General features: G+C 41.6%; 1 protein-coding gene across 10 annotated transcripts in view; it reads left to right on the top strand.

Moving 5' to 3' along the window:
* The window catches only part of LOC110500727 (ankyrin 2b, neuronal), a 155,324-nt gene that overhangs the window by 107,224 nt on the left and 26,859 nt on the right, over nucleotides 1-21,241 (top strand). For 7 of the 10 annotated variants that reach the window (XM_036958185.1, XM_036958184.1, XM_036958186.1 and 4 more), the window contains 10 exons: nucleotides 718-816; nucleotides 1,369-1,523; nucleotides 1,809-2,020; nucleotides 4,057-4,261; nucleotides 7,491-7,816; nucleotides 9,642-9,767; nucleotides 9,896-10,018; nucleotides 13,018-13,050; nucleotides 13,450-13,471; nucleotides 15,860-20,662. In XM_036958185.1, coding sequence (XP_036814080.1) covers nucleotides 718-816; nucleotides 1,369-1,523; nucleotides 1,809-2,020; nucleotides 4,057-4,261; nucleotides 7,491-7,816; nucleotides 9,642-9,767; nucleotides 9,896-10,018; nucleotides 13,018-13,050; nucleotides 13,450-13,471; nucleotides 15,860-20,662 — 6,104 coding nt within the window. The remainder of the gene's footprint in view (nucleotides 1-717; nucleotides 817-1,368; nucleotides 1,524-1,808; nucleotides 2,021-4,056; nucleotides 4,262-7,490; nucleotides 7,817-9,641; nucleotides 9,768-9,895; nucleotides 10,019-13,017; nucleotides 13,051-13,449; nucleotides 13,472-15,859; nucleotides 20,663-21,241) is intronic. The other 3 variants (XM_036958193.1, XM_036958192.1, XM_036958191.1) reach the window with 2 other exon arrangements.

Consider the following 21,241-nt stretch of genomic DNA (forward strand, 5'->3'; position numbering starts at 1 on the left):
CGGAGAAGGAGAGATTGAGGGAGAGGGTTAGTGTGAGAGAGGTAGAAGTATACAGAATCCTAGGAGAAAGAGGAAGAAAGAGTGAGAGAGAGAAACAGAGCGAGGGAGAATGAAATAGAGAGAAGTGATGTCAGAGATCTATGTTGTGACAGAGCAGAGTGGGTGCTAGGATAGAAACAGAAGAGCGAGAGTGTTCCTCAAAGAACACTGTAATCCCACTGTATGAATGAAACCTGAGAATTTTGCAGCCCCTCTTCCTTTTCTCAGATTCATTTCACCCTGCCTATGCCTTAATAAAGCTACCTCTGCTCTATGCTTCCTCCCAGCGCCAGGGGCCTTGCTTGTTTTATTTTTAACAGCCGGGCCGCATTCTAACTCTAAATCAACCCTTCATGTGAAAACCAACTGTTTCTATAAGACACGTGGAAACGAAAAAATCCATATGGAAGGAAAAAACTGCAAAAAAAAACATTTGCTCCATGATTGATTTGATATGTAGATTGGTAAACCGCTAGGAGAGGCTGTCTACCAATAACATAATAACTTCCACTTTGAAAGTCCCTGTATATTTAAAGCCCAATGTTTTATACCGTTACATCCTATTGATGGCCTCCACTCCACTCAGCCAAAACCCAACAGTATACACTAGTCACCCGTTATTCTGACTACTCCCGCTCTCTTTCCCCTACTGCTGCTAACGGACGGTTGGTCTCACAGTAAACTACACCTTCCCACTGCCCCGCCCCCTCTTAACGAGGGCGAGAGCCTCGTTAGCCGCATCCTGCAGCTCGGGCCACCCGGGACAAAATTCCTCGGGTAGGGGAGAAAAAAAACCCGCATATGAAACAATCCACGGATGCTACTGCTACTGGTTCCATTTGATATCACCCTCCTTTTACATTACGACCCACCTCTGTGATGTGTTGTGTTTGTGTCCGTGTCTGTGACCTCACCTGGATGATATGTGTGCTAGTGTTGTGCTAGTGTTGTGCTAGTGGCGTGATCCACTTGTGCTCTCTGTCGTAACATCTCAGACACGACCCACTTACCTTTTGTCTCCTTAACTTGTGGTTGGCCTTCTATGTTTAGTGCCGTCTGTCTGTCTGTTCAACCTCATCGTTTTATTGGTTAATTTGGTACATGGTGGATGTTCCTCCGTTTAGCATGACTGTCCCATAGGTATTGTAGTTGACACACTGTACTGTGCTCATCTGGTGGGTTGTTAGATAAGTGGTTGCCCGAACACACACTTTTTACACACACACACATACATACATCGTGCTCCCGCCTCCCCCACACACACAACCCCCCACTCCCACACATAACCTCCCACTCCTACACTCACCATGCTTCAATCCCTGGTCGCAGGCCTGTGCTGGTGGAGATCCCTCACTTCGCTGCCCTGAGGGGGAAGGAGAGGGAGCTGGTGATCTTACGCAGCGAGACAGGAGAGAGCTGGAAGGAGCACCACTGTGAACACACCGGGGAGGAACTTAACCAGATCCTCAACGGCATGGACGAGGGTGAGTGTGATGTCATCAGCGTGAGACAACACTTAGTGATCATCCTAATTAAAGGCCCATTGGCCCCTGCCTAAAGACATTGGAAACACAATCCATCCTGCCTACTTTACTTGGAGTATTCACTCATCTAAAATGTCTCTATAGGTGAAAGTGAAGATTTCAATATATAGCTTACACCAACCCAGTCGTTTGAGCAGCGATTACTCCAAGGAGGGAGTATTACAACAGGGTCATAATCTGTATCAATGTACTATTAACAACCATCCCTTCTGTCCTCGTCTCCAGAACTGGACCCTCCAGAGGAGCTGGAGAAGAAGCGTATCTGCCGCATCATCACCAGGGACTTCCCCCAGTACTTTGCGGTGGTGTCCCGGGTCAAGCAGGACAGTAGCCTGATCGGTCCAGAGGGGGGCGTCCTGAGCAGCACGGTGATGCCTCAGGTCCAAGCTGTCTTCCCAGAGGGAGCCCTCACCAAGCGGATCAGAGTGGGACTCCAGGTAATAACAAACCCCTGGTGGGAAAAAGGTCCTCACATGTCAAACTGGAGTAAAAGTAAATATACCTTTTATCTGTCATACTGTAGTAAAAGTAAATATACCTTTTATCTGTCATACTGTAGTAAAAGTAAATATACCTTTTATCTGTCATACTGTAGTAAAAGTAAATATACCTTTTATCTGTCATACTGGAGTAAAAGTAAATATACCTTTTATCTGTCATACTGTAGTAAAAGTAAATATACCTTTTATCTGTCATACTGTAGTAAAAGTAAATATACCTTTTATCTGTCATACTGTAGTAAAAGTAAATATACCTTTTATCTGTCATACTGGAGTAAAAGTAAATATACCTTTCACATGTCATACTGGAGTAAAAGTAAATATACCTTTCACATGTCATACTGGAGTAAAAGTAAATATACCTTTCACATGTCAAACTGGAGTAAAAGTAAATATACCTTTCACATGTCATACTGGAGTAAAAGTAAATATACCTTTCACATGTCATACTGGAGTAAAAGTAAATATACCTTTCACATGTCATACTGTAATAAAAGTAAATATACCTTTCACATGTCATTCTGTAGTAAAAGTAAATATACCTTTCACATGTCATACTGTAGTAAAAGTAAATATACCTTTCACATGTCATACTGTAGTAAAAGTAAATATACCTTTCACATGTCATTCTGTAGTAAAAGTAAATATACCTTTCACATGTCATACTGTAATAAAAGTAAATATACCTTTTATCTGTCATACTGTAGTAAAAGTAAATATACCTTTCACATGTCATACTGTAGTAAAAGTAAATATACCTTTCACATGTCATTCTGTAGTAAAAGTAAATATACCTTTTATCTGTCATACTGGAGTAAAAGTAAATATACCTTTCACATGTCATTCTGTAGTAAAAGTAAATATACCTTTCACATGTCATACTGTAGTAAAAGTAAATATACCTTTCACATGTCATACTGTAGTAAAAGTAAATATACCTTTCACATGTCATACTGTAGTAAAAGTAAATATACCTTTCACATGTCATACTGGAGTAAAAGTAAATATACCTTTTATCTGTCATACTGTAGTAAAAGTAAATATACCTTTCACATGTCATACTGTAGTAAAAGTAAATATACCTTTCACATGTCATACTGTAGTAAAAGTAAATATACCTTTTATCTGTCATACTGGAGTAAAAGTAAATATACCTTTCACATGTCATACTGTAGTAAAAGTAAATATACCTTAACAGAAAATGACTCAAGTAAAAGTGAAAGTTACCCAGTAAAATACTACTTGAGTAAAACTCTAAAAGTATCTGGTTTTAAATGTACTTAAGCACAGTGGTAGAAAATGTGCTACATCGGCATACTTGAGTAAAAGTACAAAGTAAAAGTAGTTGCTATACATCAAATTCCTTATATTAAGCGAACCAGACGGCACAATTTTCTTATTATTTTTTCATTATGGACAGACAGGGGCACACTCCAACACTCAGACATCATTTACGAACACAGTATTTGTGTTTCGTGAGTCTGCCAGATCAGAGGCAGAAGGGTTAACAAAGTGTTATATTGATACTGTTGGTACTTTTTAGGTGTCAGTGAAAATGTATGGAGTAAAACGTACATTTTTTCCTTCAGGAATATAGTGGAGTAAAAGTAAAAGTTGTCAAAAATATAAATAGTAAAGTACAGATACCCCAAAAAACTACTTAAGTAGTACTTTAAAGTGTTTTTACTTAAGTACTTCACACCACTGTAACACACAACCTGACTTGCTTCTGACTGGTTTGATTACAAGAACTTGGTCCAAATATGATTTATTTGTATATTTGTATTACTTCAAACATTTGATTGAACCTGCTTGGATTGCCAGAAAGGTGGAGCATGCAGTTTTGGGACTATTTCATTGGTTGCACAAGACAAGCTCAGTCAAGCACCTCCTTGTTTTGGCCCCAAGGAAGATCCTACTGTCGGTTCCACTAATGTTAAACTACTACTAACACAGTAATCTGTCACCACCAGGCTCAGCCAATGAATGTGGACATGGTGAGGAAGCTCCTGGGAAACAAGGCGACATTCAGCCCCATTGTGACCCTGGAGCCCCGGAGAAGGAAATTCCATAAACCCATAACCATGACCATCCCTATCCCCAAGAGTAACACTGACCCTGTGGTCAATGGCTTCGGCGGGGACCAGCCCACCCTGCGCCTGCTTTGTAGTATCACAGGTTAGAGAGAGGGCAGATTAACCGCACACGTGCATATACAGTACCAGTCAAAAGTTTGGACACACCTACTCATTCAAGGGTTTTTCTTTATTTTTAATATTTTCTACATTGTAGGGCAATAGTGAAGACATCAAAACTATGAAATAACATACAGTTGAAGTCAGAAGTTGACATCCACCTTAGCTAAATACATTTGAACTCAGTTTCACAATTCCTGACATTTAATCCTAGTAACAATTCCCTGTTTTAGGTCAGTTAGTATCACCACTTTATTGTAAGAATGTAAAATGTCAGAATAATAGTAGAGAGAATTATTTATTTTTAGCTTTTATTTCTTTTATCACATTCCCAGTTGGTCAGAAGTTTACATTACCTCAATTAGCATTGCCTTTAAATTGTTTAACTTGGGTCAAACGTTTCGGGCAGCCTTCCACAAGCTTCCCACAATACGTTGGGTGAATTTTGGCCCATTCCTCCTGACAGAGCTGGTGTAACCGAGTCAGGTTTGTAGGCCTCCTTGCTCGCACACGCTTTTTCAGTTCTGCCCACAAATTTTCTATAGGATTGAGGTCAGGGCTTTGTGATGGCCACTCCAATACCTTGACTTTATTGACTTTAAGCCATTTTGCCACAACTTTGGAAGTATGCTTGGGGTCATTGTCCATTTGGAAGACCCATTTGCGACCAAGCTTTAACTGATGTCTTGAGATGTTGCTTCAATATATCCACATAATTTTCCTACTTTATGATGCCATCTATTTTGTGAAGTACACCAACCCACCTGCAGCAAAGCACCCCCACAACATGATGATGACACCCCCGTGCATCATGGTTGGGATGCTGTTCTTCGGCTTGCAAGCCTCCCCCTTTTCCCTCCAAACATAACGATGGTCATTATGGCCAAAAAGTTATATTTTTGTTTCATCAGACCAGAGGACATTTCTCCAAAAAGTACAATCTTTGTCCCCATGTGCAGTTGCAAACCGTAGTCTGGCTTTTTAATGGCGGTTTTGGAGCAGTGGCTGAGCGGCCTTTCAGGTTATGTCGATATAGGACTTGTTTCACTGTGGATATAGATAATTTTGTACCCGTTTCCTCCAGTATATTCATAAGGTCCTTTGCTGTTGTTCCGGGGATTGATTTGCACTTTTCGCACCAAAGTACATTCATCTCTAGGAGACAGAGCGCGTCTCCTACCTGAGTGGTATAGTCCCATGGTGTTTATACTTGCGTACTATATTGTTTGTACAGATGAACGTGGTACCTTCAGGCATTTGGAAATTGCTCCCAAGGATGAACCAGACTTGTGGAGGTCTACAGTTTTTTTTGGCTGATTTCTTTTGATTTTCCCATGATGTCAAGCAAAGAGGCACTGAGTTTGAAGGTAGGCCTTGAAATACATCCACAGGTACACCTCCAATTGACTCAAATGATGTCAAGTAGCCTATCAAAAGCTTCTAAATCCATTACATACTTTTCTGGAATTTTCCAAGCTGTTTAAAGCCCCATTCAACTTAGTGTATGTAAACATCTGACCCACTGGAATTGTGATACAGTGAATTATAAGTGAAATAATCTGTCTGTAAACAATTGTTGGAAAAATGACTTGTGTCATGCACAAAGTAGATGTCCTAACCGACTTGCCAAATCTATAGTCTGTTAACAAGAAATTTGTGGAGTGGTTGAAAAATTAGTTTTAATGATTCCAACCTAAGTGTATGTAAACTTCTGACTTCAACAGTATATGGAATCATGTAGTAACCAAAAAAGTGTTCAACAAATTCAAATTATATTTTATATTTGAGACTCTTCAAAGTAACCACCCTTTGTCTTGATCACAGCTTTGCACACTCTTGGCATTCTCTCAACCAGCTTCACATGGAATTCTTATCCAACAGTCTTGAAGGAGTTCCCACATATCCTGAGCACTTGTTGGCGGTTTTTATTTCGCTCTGCGGTCCAACTCATCCCAAACCATCTCAATTGGGGTGAAGTCGGGTGATTATGATGGCCAGGTCATCTGATACAGCACTCCATCACTCTCCTTCTTGGTCAAATATCCCCTTACACAGCAGTGTCCTGTTGAAAAACAAATGATAGTCCCACTAAGCGCAAACCACATGGGGTGGCTTTTTGCTGCAATGCTGTGGTAGCCATGCTGGTTATGTGTGCCTTGAATTCTAAATAAATCACAGACAGTGTCACGAGCAAAGCACCCCCACACCATCACACCTCCTCCATGCTTCACGGTGGGAACCACATATGTGGAGATCATCCGTTCACCTCTTCTGTGTCTCACAAAGACATGGTGGTTGGAACCAAACATCTCAAATTTGGACACATCAGACAAAAGGACAGATTTCCACCGGTCTAATGTCCATTGCTCATGTTTTTTGGTCCAAGCAAGTCTTTTCTTATTATTGATGTCCTTTAGTAGTGGTTTCTTTGCAGCAATTCGACCATGAAGTCCTGATTCATGCAGTGTCCTCTGAACAGTTTATGCTGAGATGTGTCTGTTACTTGAACTCTGTGAAAAATGTATTTGGGCTGCAATCTGAGATTCAGTTAACTCTAATTAACTTATTCTCAGCAGCAGAGGTAACTCTGGGTCTTCCTTTCCTCCTCATGAGAGCCAGTTTCATCATATCACTTGATGGTTTTTGCAACTGCACTTGAAGAAACTTTCAAATTTCTTGAACATTTCCGGATTTACGGACCTTTATGTATTAAAGTAATGATGGATTGTTGTTTCTCTTTGCTTATTTGAGGCGTTCATGCCATAATATGGACTTGGTCTATTACCAAACAGAGCTATCTTCTGAATACCAACCCTACCTTGTCACAACACAACTGATTGGCTCAATTGCATTAAGAAGGAAAGAAATTCCACAAATTAACTTTTTAACAAGGCACACCTGTTAATTGAATCGCATTCCATGTGACTACCTCGTGAAGCTGGTTGAGAGAATGCCAAGTGTGCAAAGCTGTCATCAAGGCAAGGGTAGCTACTTTGAAGGATCTCAAATATAAAATATATTTTGTTTTTTTACATTTTTTTGGTTGCTCCATGATTCCATATGTGTTATTTCATCGTTTTGATGTCTTCACTACTATTCTACAATGTACACACACACACACACACACAAACACACACAGACTGTTGGCACACACAAACTATAATTTCTGTAGTTAACCTTTTAACATTCCTCAAATGTATTCTTCTTCATAGGTGGAACGACGCCAGCCCAATGGGAGGACATTACAGGAACCACTCCCCTAACATTCATCAACGACTGTGTCTCCTTCACGACCAACGTGTCGGCCAGGTTCTGGCTGATAGACTGTCGGCAGGCGCAGGAGTCGGTCAGTTTCTCCACTTCAGTCTACAGGGAGACCATCTGCGTTCCCTACATGGCCAAGTTCGTTATCTTCGCAAAGACCCATGACCCCATAGAGGCACGGCTCCGCTGCTTCTGCATGACGGACGACAAGATGGACAAAACCTTGGAACAGCAGGAGAACTTCACTGAGGTGGCCAGAAGCAGAGATGTAGAGGTAGGTGTAAAAGTAGAGGTGTTATAGTAGAGGTGTTATAGTAGAGGTGTTATAGTAGAGGTGTTATAGTAGAGGTGTTATAGTAGAGGTGTTATAGTAGAGGTGTTATAATGGAGGTGTTATAGTAGAGGTGTTATAGTAGAGGTGTTATAGTAGAGGTGTTATAATAGAGGTGTTATAGTAGAGGTGTTATAGTAGAGGTGTTATAGTAGAGGTGTTATAGTCGAGGGAGGTGTTATAGTAGAGGTGTTATAATAGAGGTGTTATAGTAGAGGGAGGTGTTATAATAGAGGTGTTATAATAGAGGTGTTATAGTAGAGGTGTTATAGTAGAGGGAGGTGTTATAATAGAGGTGTTATAGTAGAGGTGTTATAGTAGAGGTGTTATAATAGAGGTGTTATAGTAGAGGGAGGTGTTATAATAGAGGTGTTATAATAGAGGTGTTATAGTAGAGGGAGGTGTTATAATAGAGGTGTTATAGTAGAGGTGTTATAGTAGAGGTGTTATAGTAGAGGTGTTATAGTAGTAGAGGTGTTATAATAGAGGTGTTATAGTAGAGGGAGGTGTTATAATAGAGGTGTTATAATAGAGGGAGGTGTTATAGTAGAGGTGTTATAGTAGAGGGAGGTGTTATAGTAGAGGTGTATAGTAGAGGTGTTATAGTAGAGGTGTTATAGTAGAGGTGTTATAGTAGAGGTGTATAGTAGAGGTGTTATAGTAGAGGTGTTATAGTAGAGATGTTATAGTAGAGGTGTATAGTAGAGGTGTATAGTAGAGGTGTTATAGTAGAGTTGTTATAGTAGAGGTGTTATAGTAGAGGTGTTATAGTAGAGGTGTTATAGAGAGGTGTTATAGTAGAGGTGTTATAGTAGAGGTGTTATAATAGAGGTGTTATAGTAGAGGTGATATATTAGAGGTGATATATTGGAGGTGTTATAGTAGAGGTGTTATAGTAGAGTTGTTATATTAGAGGTGTTATAGTAGAGGTGTTATAATAGAGGTGTTATAGTAGAGGTGTTATAGTAGAGGTGTTATAGTAGAGGTATTATAGTAGAGGTGTTATAGTAGTGGTGTTATAGTAGAGGTGTTATAATAGAGGTGTTATAGTAGAGGTGTTATAATAGAGGTGTTATATTAGAGGTGTTATAGTAGAGGTGTTATAGTAGAGGGAGGTGTTATAGTAGAGGTGTTATAGTAGAGGTGTTATAGTAGAGGTGTTATAGTAGAGGTGTTATAGTAGAGGTGTTATAATAGAGGTGTTATAGTAGAGGTGTTATAGTAGAGGTGTTATAGTAGAGGTGTTATAGTAGAGGTGTTATAATAGAGGTGTTATAATAGAGGTGTTATAGTAGAGGTGTTATAGTAGAGGTGTTATAGTAGAGGTGTTATATTAGAGGTGTTATATTAGAGGTGTTATAGTAGAGGTGTTATAGTAGAGGTGTTATAGTAGAGGTGTTATAGTAGAGGTGTTATAGTAGAGGGAGGTGTTATAGTAGAGGTGTTATAATAGAGGTGTTATAATAGAGGTGTTATAGTAGAGGTGTTATAGTAGAGGTGTTATAGTAGAGGTGTTATAGTAGAGGTGTTATAGTAGAGGTGTTATAATAGAGGTGTTATAGTAGAGGTGTTATAGTAGAGGTGTTATAGTAGAGGTGTTATAATAGAGGTGTTATATTAGAGGTGTTATTGTAGAGGTTTTTTTTAGTTGTGAAATATCAGTACAGTGTGATCTCTTCGTAGGTCTTGCTGTTGATGACTAGCAGGCAACGATTTGGTATTTTTCTATACTCAGCTAGGATTAATGTCTGTTGATTCCTTTCCTCAGGTCCTAGAGGGCAAACCCATTTATGCAGACTGCTTCGGCAACCTGGTCCCTCTCACCAAGAGTGGCCAGCACCATCTCTTCAGCTTCTTTGCTTTCAAAGAGAACAGGCTGGCACTCTTCATCAAGGTTAACGTTACTCTACCATCTTTCAACACTCATCCATATAATTTACTTCATTACAAACTAGTAATTTATCGTATGCTGTATGTTGACTGGTTGATTGACTGGCGATAATGATGTCGATGATTCCACAGATCCGAGACAACACTCAGGATCCGTGTGGCCGTCTGTCCTTTTTGAAAGAACCCCGGTCTTATAGAAGTCTGGCCCACAATGCAATATGCAACCTGAACATCACACTACCATCCTACTCAAAGGTGAGAACACCTTAACGCTTCCTCCCCCTGAACACACAGCTTAGGATACACCTCGGACCTGGAATTGTTCCTGACCATGTGACCTGTACAGGAACAAGTCTGAGTGCTGTATAGCACACCGACAGTTACCATTACATGCCTGAGTGTTCAGAATTCCTTAATTAATGTTGAAGGACAGATTCACCCATTTTTGAATGTTATAATGTTTTTGTGCATCTGTCTTTGAGCGATGTTCTATCGATTCTCGGGGCCATTTCATGTTTTCATGTGTATCTGTAGCTATTGCCGTTCAAGCAGGCATAATTTCGACCAGTATGACGTAGCACTGCGATGAAGTCGCTCTCACTGTTAATAGGATGGAAGTTAATAGGATTATGACTTTTAGATCGTGAAAACGTCTATCAAACATGTCAGATTTCACCACTGGTCAATGTCATATCTTCTCTCGATTGAGCCATTGATCATATTTTTGCGATATTCCTACCTCGAGAAATGTGTAATTTAACAGAGTCCCGGTCCACCACATTTCTCCTATTTTTCCTTTAAGTTAAAAAGATTGATTGACTTCAAGAATTACTGAGTATTCCAGTACCTAACTAGCATCTCCCACAGGTACATTCTACAGGTGTGTTGTTTGCATACTAACATGCAACATATCCATACGTGACAGGCAATGACAGTTCTCATAGCATGTTATCTTCCTTTAAATTGGTGTTATATTGGGGTCATAACCTGTGACCAAATCTGTTATTCTGTCTGTCTGTATGATTAAAATCATTACTACACCTTTTAACACTAGTACCGCTGGGCCTGGAGGGACCCCCTTCAAGCTAACATTCTAACAGTGTAATTAATATATTTAATATATACCTATAGCAACAATAATCATTTGGTTGTTTTTACGAAAGCCTTGGTTGACATTAGAATACGACTTGTATTTGATTTTAAATAACACAAATTTCATCGTCATTAGTTTATGTTTCTGTATGTAGAAACACAGAAACACAAACATGTTCAATTTTATTCATGGAGTGCTTTTGTTTATATCGACAAAATAAACTAAAATACCCAACCACCAAGAAGCACAGTCAAATGATGAAAACTTCAGTAGCCTAAACATCATTATAAGAGCCAAGTAGCCTTGATAAACAGTGAAACTCGGCCCAAAGCAGTAATAGCATTATAATGAATATACTGTATGTCGATATGACAGCAGTCAAAAATAGTCTATTATTGTAAGCTTCTGATTGTGTGCATCTTCACACAATGGCATACATTGGATTTAATTTAGCTGTTGTCCCTTGTCCTAACAGTTGACACAATTGTTGTAACTTTCACTTGCTTGACACACTTTGACGTACCTTTGTTTGGTTGTAGTGCGTAATAGTATCCTGTTTTCTCCTGATTGTGTCCTTGTCAGGTGTGTGCGTACTGGTAGCAAAGTCAGGTGCAGGAGAGCAGAGATTTGTGAACAGGCGCACACTTTACCAGGTGTGCAGGGAACAAGACAAAACAAATGGATACATGAAAAATGGATCGGCGATGGCTAGAAAGCCGGTGACGTCGACCACCGAGCGCCGCCCGAACAAGGAGAGGAGCCGACTTCGGCGGAAGTCATGACAGTGTTGTTGTTTTGTCATTCTTCTGCACCATTGTGGAATACAACTGCTGTGCAGGTGCCTTATTTTGAGCAAAGGGACGGGGCTCCGGACTCACTTTGTTCATGGTGCCGGCCAGACTTGCTTTCTTTGCAAGCAACTTGTTCGCCAATGACAAGTGAAGTGAAGTGAATAAATTGTCCATGGTGACATTGCTCCCCCTGCCAACATAATGTTCCACAAGCCTCATCAACACATTCTCAGACACTCGTGCCTGCTGCCTCGTGTGGTTATTTTCCAAGAGATTGAAAGCCGTTCAGCATGTACAATTACGCACGCTCTCACTGTGCCGCCTACTCCAAGTAGGCCAGGGTAGACTGATAAGACTGCTTTGATTTGGGGAACTGATATAAGGTACATACCATTTTAGGCCTATAATTAGAATGGATACATGTGTCTCACCACCTGGATTCGGTTTTATGTACCAAAATTTGAAATAGTGTTTTTTACATTGGATAAAAGTAGAGACTCAGAGCTACAAAATCGTATATCATACACTGCATTTGAGGAACAATGGGAAAGTACTTCTGCTTTGAAAGTTGATCAACTTGTAAACTCACTTTTGAGAAAATGGCCTTTGAATGTTTTGGTATCTAGTGAGGAGCTCTTCTTTGTCTACACCCATTCAGCATCGTCCCCACCCTCTTAAGTTTTTGCCCCGCCCATCTCGTTTCAGAGTGTACACTTGATGCTCTGGCCATTGACTTGTTTACCTCTGGATAACATGAAAACAGCCTAACCAACCCTGCTGGCAACAATTTCATTATGCTTTTTTGCAGACGTTTACTGACACAGGTCATATTCAACGGGTGTTGTACACACGTCACGTTATGTTGAGGCAATTGTCGGGGGGATTATCATGTGGGCACTGCACTTTCAACTGTTGGAAGAAGGGGGGCAAACCATTCAATTTAATGACATGCCATCCTTAAACTGGTTCTAACTCCAGTTTTGTTTGTGATAATAAGATTCTAACAACAACAGTGTGTTATATAGACTTATTTAGGAAAGTCAAGGACGAAAGGGGGTCAAAATGACTGTTTCAGCGGTTTTAGTGGTAACTGTGATTTATTAACTAACTACAAGCAACCAGCAGTACTATATGTAAGTACTGGTAGTTGTCCTATAGTGTAGCATGAATCCATTCTCCTTTAATACTGATATGTTATGTTTACCCTGAACCACCCTGCCAAAAAAACAACATTGATTGGCCACCTACCTTCAAAGACGTCACTATAGCTTTGCCCACTCTCTTTTTTCTCTGTCTATCTGTCTAACTATCTAACTATCTATCTATCTACCTATCTTTCTTTCTTTCTTTCTGCTTCTTGCACCCCAAAGGAATCTGATTCAGACCAAGAGGCTGAGGAAGAGGTAACATTGTGCCTCTCTCCCCATTTCTCCCCCGCTGACTAGTGTTCATTTTGTAATGTTCTTTACATGCTCTTTTCAGGCTAGAAGCTTGTCACTAGACGTCCACTTCTTTGTCTGACATTTAGCTCTTAAATTAGGTATTAGAAAGGGCCATGTATTTATATATATATATATATATATATTTAGTATATGGCTCTCCGTGTTCCATGTTATTACTGATCAATTATTGTGCTTGTTTTGTATTAGAGCATCCGTCTTTAGATATTAGTAGCAGTTCAATGTCCAATTATACTACTTATTTCCTTCGTGTAGCAAATGTGTACAAAATCTTGCCTAGATTTTTCTTACACAATGATTTAAATTATATTCATAGTGCAATTTCTGTATTCCTCTATACAGATCAGCAGGACGCTCGAGAAATGTAAGTATTATACCATTCTTTGATAACTCCTTTAATTAACATGTTTTTTTTTCTCAGCTATACTAAAACTTTTATAGACATGCCGTTTAACTTTGAACTGTTATAATATGGCTGCATTACTAAAACATTATGACTAGAACATTTCTTTGATAAGTGCATTAGAACCATGCCATAGATTTAGACATGGCTAATGATGTTATGCTAGCTGACCTTTGTAGAGAACAGTACAGAATGGTTTACCAGATCTAATGCATAAACGTTGAGCTTCATATGACCCTTGTTTGCAAAAGCTGTAGCACAATGCAATACTTTTTCAAAGTCCTTTAAGTTCTACATGTTTTGTCTTTGTCACAAAAACAAAACAACACAACCTTTCACTCCACCGCACCTCAGCCAAGGTTATGCCAACAACTTCATCGGGCATGAACTTCATCCATTTCTCATGTCACACACCGCTGCACCAGTGTCTTCATGCTGACTCCCTCCTCTCTGCCATTTTGAATTTGGGACACATGGAGAGAGAGAGTTCAAACAAACTGTAATTCATAACTTGGTGATGTTTATGTGACAACAGAATAGTACCCCCATAGTAATTCTAGTACACTAATGGCAAAGCAAACTGTCGTCTAGCTTTCCCAGCCCTCCAGATCCCATCCTTCATTCCCTACCTATATATGGATCATATTTTCCCTTTGCCTCTAATTGATTAATTGATTGACTAATTGATCACTAATCATGGTCATGTGCCTCAGCATAGCTGGATATCTACACATTTATGCAATATACATTTAATAGAATACATTTCTGTGTGCACTTACCTTCAAAACATACAGCACATACAGATCTTACATAAACGGATAGACAATGTAATGTACACAATGTTATTTGTTCAATTCAACTTCATTACGTTGAACAGTGTGTGCATGACGCATGTGGCAATTTGCATACACATGTCATTCATAATATGGAATAGATGCATTAGATTCACCTTTTGTAGTCATAGTCTGAGAAAACAGTAGACTACAACTCACCACACTATTGAATGTGAATACCTAAATTAACCACTCTTTGACAAATGTAAAATGTAGATTTGCAAGTGTTTGCTAGTTTTATTTCATTGATTAAATGAATCACTTTCAATTTGCTCCACTCACTCTTCACCAGAGGCTGCATGTCAACTTTCCCCTTTGCTTTGCATGGAAATAACTTGGCTTTACATGAGTGTGTATGTGTGTGTTCCTGTGTCTGGGTGTGTGTCAAGTGTGAGAGTTATATTGACTCTTTGGTTTGCTTTAACTTTGATCTTTGAATTACTTTTCAATCTCTATTTGAATTTGTTTTAATACACTGTTGCTACTCTCATTATGATTTTCAATTTTCTCTTCAGTTATGTTTGAGAAAGTTTGTATACGTTAGTGCAAGTTAGTTTAAGTTAGTTTAAGTTAGTATAAGGAATGGATATAGTCCTCTAAAAGGACCACATGCCCTTCCCTTAAAACAATCCTGTTTTAGAACATACATTTCCTTAAAGGCCCAGTGCAGTTAAAAATCGTGATTTCCTTGTGTTTTACATATATATTTCCACACTGTGAAGTTGGAATAATATTGTGGAATTGTGGAAATGATGATCATGCCATTTTAGTGTAAGAGCTGTTTGAAAAAAAACGCCTGAAATTTCCACCTGTTTTTGTGGGATGGAGTTTTGGCCTGCCTAGTGACATCACCAGGCGGTAAATGAGTTAACAGACCAATAAATAAATAAAACATAAAAACCTCTCTGCCAAGGCAGCTAGTTTTCCGTTTGCCCTTCCTCACTCAGACCACTCGCAGACAGTCTTAGCAACATTCCAGCTATCACTGGCTTTCTTCTCTGAGGACAAAATAGCATTTTTAAATTTGTTTTTTAAAACATGTTTTTCTCTTTCTCTCTGTAGACAATCTTGAGATGTCTGTCTACCTATATGTTGTTATCCCTTTGTTTGTTTCCCTGTTTCCTTATCTTTTGTTGATTTGTGGGTGTCTGTTGTTGCTCATCGTTTGTTTGATCGAGTACTTATTTTAGATATGTTTGCGCTTTCGTGTTGTGAGCGTGAATGTGCAGAATATGTGTATAAGCAAGTTATTTCCTGCTCATTTCCTTCCCATCTTTATGATTTAGCTGGCTTTTTGCTTTGCTGCAGTATTTGCCGCCAAAGAACCCCAGTGGATCAAAAGCCCCTTCCTTTGATACATTCTGTAGATGTCACTGTGACCCTGCTTTACCCTTTGAATCCTGAAAGTTTGAACTATTCCTGTTCCTGTCCTGACCACATTCTCCAATGTCTGTCTCTTTTTCATTTCAATTTCAATTTTTTTTGCACCTTAATTGTCCTCTTGCCAAAATGGAAGATGACGAAGACATTACGTCGACGACAGTCCAGAAAAGAGATCCGGACCTTCTCTCCGATGTGTCTGAGCTGAAACAAGACCTGATCAAAATGACTGCTATCCTAACCACGGATACCACTGACAAATCCAGTTCTCTGGAAGGGAGCGGTCTGGAGAAAGGGGCTGAGGAGGTTCAGGGCGAGCCGTTTGAAATCATGGAGAAGGTCAAAGAGGATTTGGAGAAAGTGGGCAAGATACTCAGGAGTGGAACATTGGAGGGTGAGGTAGCAGAGGGGGCAGCAATAGCAGCCGGAATGAATGAAGAGTGGATCTTCCTCTCAGACTGTGAGATAGAGGAGGCCAAAAAGATGTCTTCCTTAGAACCCCAGGAACCTATTCTACATGAAGTCCGAGTAAACAGAGGGATTCCCAGACCTAAAGCCATCAAAGACGTGTCTGGCATGAACACACACCTGACTGGTGAACTCAAAGAATATCTCCTGGATGTACCTGAGGGCTCCAATGCAGCAGCTCAGGAGGATGTGGTCCAAGAGAAATTCACAGAGGTCGTCCTGCGCAAAGGCGTGAAAAGAACCACAACGACAATAACAACAACAGCTACAATCAAAACTCCTGCTGTTGAACTCAAAAAGCCAGTCAGGAGGAAAGGAAAAGACCAGGAACAGGCGGAGGAATCTACCTATGGGGATGCTCTCCTAAGTGCACCCACAGACCGTAAACCAGTGTCACCTGTGTCCCCAGTAGTTGAGGAGACCCCCATTGGGTCCATAAAAGACAAAGTCAAAGCCCTTCAGCAGAAAGTGGAGGCAGAGCAGAAGGGTCAAAAGCCAACTAGCACCAAACCCTCAAAGGTTGCAGTGGAGAGCAAAATCCCTCAAGGGACCGAAGAAACCACCCTTAAATTGAAACAGAGCCCTGCAAAACAGGACACCGCTAAACAGGGCTACCCTAAGTCCCCCAAAACTGAGTCTGAGAAGCTGCAGGAGACTATGTCAGTAAGGGAGCTCATGCGATCCTTCCAAAAGGGGCAGGACCCCTCAAAGAGAAAGTCTGGACTTTTCGAGCTCAAAACCCACACCTCTACAGTGCATGAAACAACAGAATCAGAATTACAGCCCAAACAGTCCAAATCCACTATCAAAGCCACCACAATCCGTTACGAACGGGAAGTATCACTGGACGCCATTCCTGGCGAGCACCACAGAGCCAAAGATGAGCAAATTAGCCCACACAGAAAGCACTCCAAAGACTTTGGTGCTGAAATTAAAGCAGAGCTTGAGGACAATCCAGAGTACCAACAGTTTAAGCAGACCTCTGTAGAGGGTAGTCCTGCTGCCCAGTCAGACCTAACTGAAACCGTAGAGTTTCTGAATATTTCCCTCTATGATAGCTCTGATAGTTTGAAACATGAGAGCGTGGCAGACTCTCCCAGTGCCAGCCTGGGTGATGGTAGTCCTCCTCACCTTAGCTCAGAGGATAGCCTCAAACACGAGGGCTTAGCCACCCCTGGAACAAGCCCTGACAGTCTCTCCCTCTCTCCAAAAAATACTGACCAGTCCACTAAAAACTCAACAGCTGCTACTATAGCTGTCAAAGGTGACAATAAAACCAAGGACAAGTCTGGAGACTCCGGTGTGGGGACCACTGATGACCAGCCATCAACGGAAATGACCCTTCCTGTCTCTCCCAGTGAGGCTGCAGACGACCGCACCACGAGTGAGTCCATATATTTTCAGACGGGCGAGTCTAAGCCATCTAAAACGAGAAAGCTTACAAAGAGAGTTTCAGAGACTTTAGAGAGCTTCCTTAGGGATGAGGAGAGCCCTGTTGACAAGCTAGCATCAGCTGTAGCTATGACCCTTGCTTCTAGTTCCTCTACCCAGCATCAAGGAAGCTTAGAATTGCCTTTAAAAGACCCAGATACCCTCAGTCCCTTAGCCGACGAATCTTTGACCATAAGCCACAGAGACTCTCTAGACGAGGATAGTCCCCTCATGGAAGACGACTCCTCCCATAGGACCCCAGACTCCATCGAGCCCAGCCCAACAAAGGAATCCCCCTGTTGTGACTCCTTAGAAAGCAGCCCTGTAGAGCAGAAAACGTTCCCTCCCATTCTAGATCAGCCCAGTGGGTCCTCTAGACACCCAGAACCCACCAAAGCCTCAGACTTCCCCCCAGACGTGTTGCGTAGTAGGCTACGCAGGGACCAGGAGGCTAGTGCCAACGATGATGACAGTATCGAGCAGACTTCGTCCCAGATGGAAAGTTCTGGTAAGAGTCCCCTCTCCCCCGAAACCCCTAGTTCTGAAGAGGTAAGTTATGAGGTAAACTCCAAAACCCATGACCACATGTACCTATCTGTGGTGTCCATACCAGCTTTCATCCCCGAATACTCAAAGGAAGAGGATGATGAGGCAGAAGCACAGAGGAAATTCATCCCAGAGGATGAGATGTTTAAAATGTCAGCCCCAAAAAAAACATTTGAGGAATTGGACCAGTACACCAGAGCCAAAAAGAACTCTAGAAAATATATCATTGCCTTGGCAGGTGATGAAGCAGGGGATGATAGCTTCAAAACAGTTGAACTAGAGTCCGCAAATGAGAGTGGGCTCAATAGGGCCAAGGAGACCTCAGAGTTAGCTCTTTCTTTTGAATCCCTTATTAAAGTACAACCTCCCTCTCCTTTTCCAGCAGGTGTGCATGAAGGAATCCACCACACAGAAGCCAAGAGCACAGCTACAATGGTAGCAGTGGAGGGACCTCAATCTGTCTCAGAGCAGCATGTCCCACAATCAGTTCAGTCACGCAAAGACATGGATGACACGGAAGACAGTTTAGCTAAAACGGTTACCGTGTCTTCTAGCTCTGAGGGGGCTGCAAACATAACCGATGAGCAGAAGGAGGAAAGTTTGAGGAAATCAAGGGAAAGCCAGGAGGATGATGGGGGAGGGAAAGAAGCAGATGCAGGCAGTCTGCAGACAGCTGCTGTAAAAGCTCCCTGTCAAATAGAGAGTAATATAACTGACGAAGTGAAAGGAGATCACAGGAGGCACTCAGGAGCTCCTGAGGTAGAAACGTCCTCCACTGCTGTCATTGGACAATTGAGGGAAACATTCAAACCCGAGATCTGCATCTATGATGACACAGAGGAAGACGATGAGGAAGAGGAACCTCCCAGAACCGAGTCAAAGGGCGTAACCGCCAGAGCAGAGGCAGACCCTTGGAGTGCCATGCGCGAAGACGATGATGCTTTTGCGGCCCGCGTCAAAGAGGAAGAACAGAAGATCTTGGGTCTGATTGTAGACCGGCAGTCCCAGGGGGCAACCCCAGACACCACCCCAGGAAGGAGCCCCACGGAGGAAAGCACGCCAACCAGCGAGCCCAATCCATTCCTCTTCCAAGAGGGGAAGCTCTTTGAGATGACTCGGAGCGGAGCTATTGACATGACCAAACGGAGCTATGAGGACGAGGGCTTTGCCTTCTTCCAGATAGGCGAGCAGCCTCTAGAGGAGGCGCTAGCTGAAGAGGTCAAAGATGAGCCAGGAGATAGAGGAGTCCAAACAGAAAGTGAAATCGGACTCAACCTGACTCTGCAAATAAAAGTGGAGGAAGACGAGGAACAGGCGAAAGATGCTTCAGATCCCACACACCGTGCCTCGACAGAGGACGATCAGAAAGGTAGTGAAGCTGCAGCAGCCTCCCCCTCAAAATCAGATGCTTCTAAGTCTAGAATCCCTAGAATGGGTCTTTCTGCCTCAGCTAAGACCACTAAGAAAGACAAAGACCCAGTATCACCAGTGTCTCCTGAAACTGTAGAGGTGAAACCAGACATAATTGTAGAGGAGACCCCCCTAGAGGTAGAAACTAGTTCCCTCGATCCAATGATAACAGATGTTGAGACAGCAGTAACCACTGTCACTCGATCAGTGTACCCAGAACAGGACCAAGAGTCCTCTGACTCCTCTCCAGAGGAGCAGCATTCAGTCATAGAACTCCCACAAACCACAGAAAAGACCAAAACCCCAACTTCTACTGAAAAAGTTCCAAAGATCCCAACTAAAACCCCAGCCAAGGCTGGCCCCCAAAGTCAGATTAGAACTGCTTCCTCCTTTACATCCCCTGCATCCCCCTCTTCAGCTAGTCCTAAAAAAGAGACTCCCGCTTTAGAGTCCAAATCGAGAATACCTGTCAAGGGCAAGGCTAGCCCTGTCAAGCCTGAGCCATCAGTTAAACGTACTGAGTCATCCCAGGACGCAAAGCTCAAGGTCCCAGTAAAAAAGGACTTGAGGAGAAAGTCTGAGACAGATACAGGTCCCTCTGCTGTACCCAAAACCAAGACGTCGTCTTCCAAAGCCAAGAGCTTCTGTGAGGCAGACAAGTCATCATCTAAAAAGGACCTGGGTCGTCCCATGAGCGATGACTACTCCACCAAGCCAAAGTCGGGCTTTGGTTTCCAATCTAAGCTGCCAGTTAGAGGCAAGCTTGGTCAGACATCTCACACTTCCACCCCCGCCAAAGATAAAAGCGAGCCGCGCAAGAAGTCTATAGAGTTTGTCAATAAGATTAGCGACAAAGTTACAAAGCTAGTTGAGAGATTTCCTCAGGACGAGAAAAACAAAGAGCAGGAGGCTGCTGTCTCGAATGATGAGAGCAGCGGCATAGACCCTTCTGTCATAGAGAGTGAGACTTTTCCCGAAATACAGTTCCCTGCTTCCGGAGATGTCTATCCCATTAGACCCCTGTGGGATGACCCTGTTGACACGCAGATGCAACGGATTCCCGACGATACAATCAGAAGTCAAGGTACCCCCCCTCCTTAAGGGGCTCGTTCTCTCTCTCTCTCTCTCTATTGTGCGTTGCTAGCGTGCTAGCCGTAAACGGTGCCGCTTCTCTGTGTCTTGTAGCTAAGGTGACGTGTAACTAAAGACTCTTTGTGGTTGCTTCTGTGGTGTTTGAGCTGTGTCTTGTGTTTGTGGCTGTGTCTCTTTTCTTTTTTCTCTTTTTTTTTATCTCCAGATTGACTTAGGCAGGGAATCAATTCAATCATTTAAATAATTGAAGGATTGAAGGATCAGTTTTATTTTGATGTCACTGACATAATTTGTCATAGTCAGATTTAGTATCAAATATATTTTATTAACCAAATTAGGCTGTAGGAGTAAAGCTGAATTATATAAAATGAGAGAAGAAACCACAATCATTTTTCCTGAGCTGTTACAATGTTGTTGCTGGTGAACTTCTGCAATTTATTTCAATGCCATTTGTTTTTTTTTAAATTAGTTTACAGTCCTGAAAATTGCACGGGGATCACTTTTATGGTATTGCTAATCTATGAACCAACATCATAGTGTAATAAGAAGCTATACACCAAGCTATACACAT

This window comes from Oncorhynchus mykiss, chromosome 21 (genome assembly GCF_013265735.2).
Source record: "Oncorhynchus mykiss isolate Arlee chromosome 21, USDA_OmykA_1.1, whole genome shotgun sequence".
In the NCBI taxonomy this organism is placed as follows: domain Eukaryota; kingdom Metazoa; phylum Chordata; class Actinopteri; order Salmoniformes; family Salmonidae; genus Oncorhynchus; species Oncorhynchus mykiss.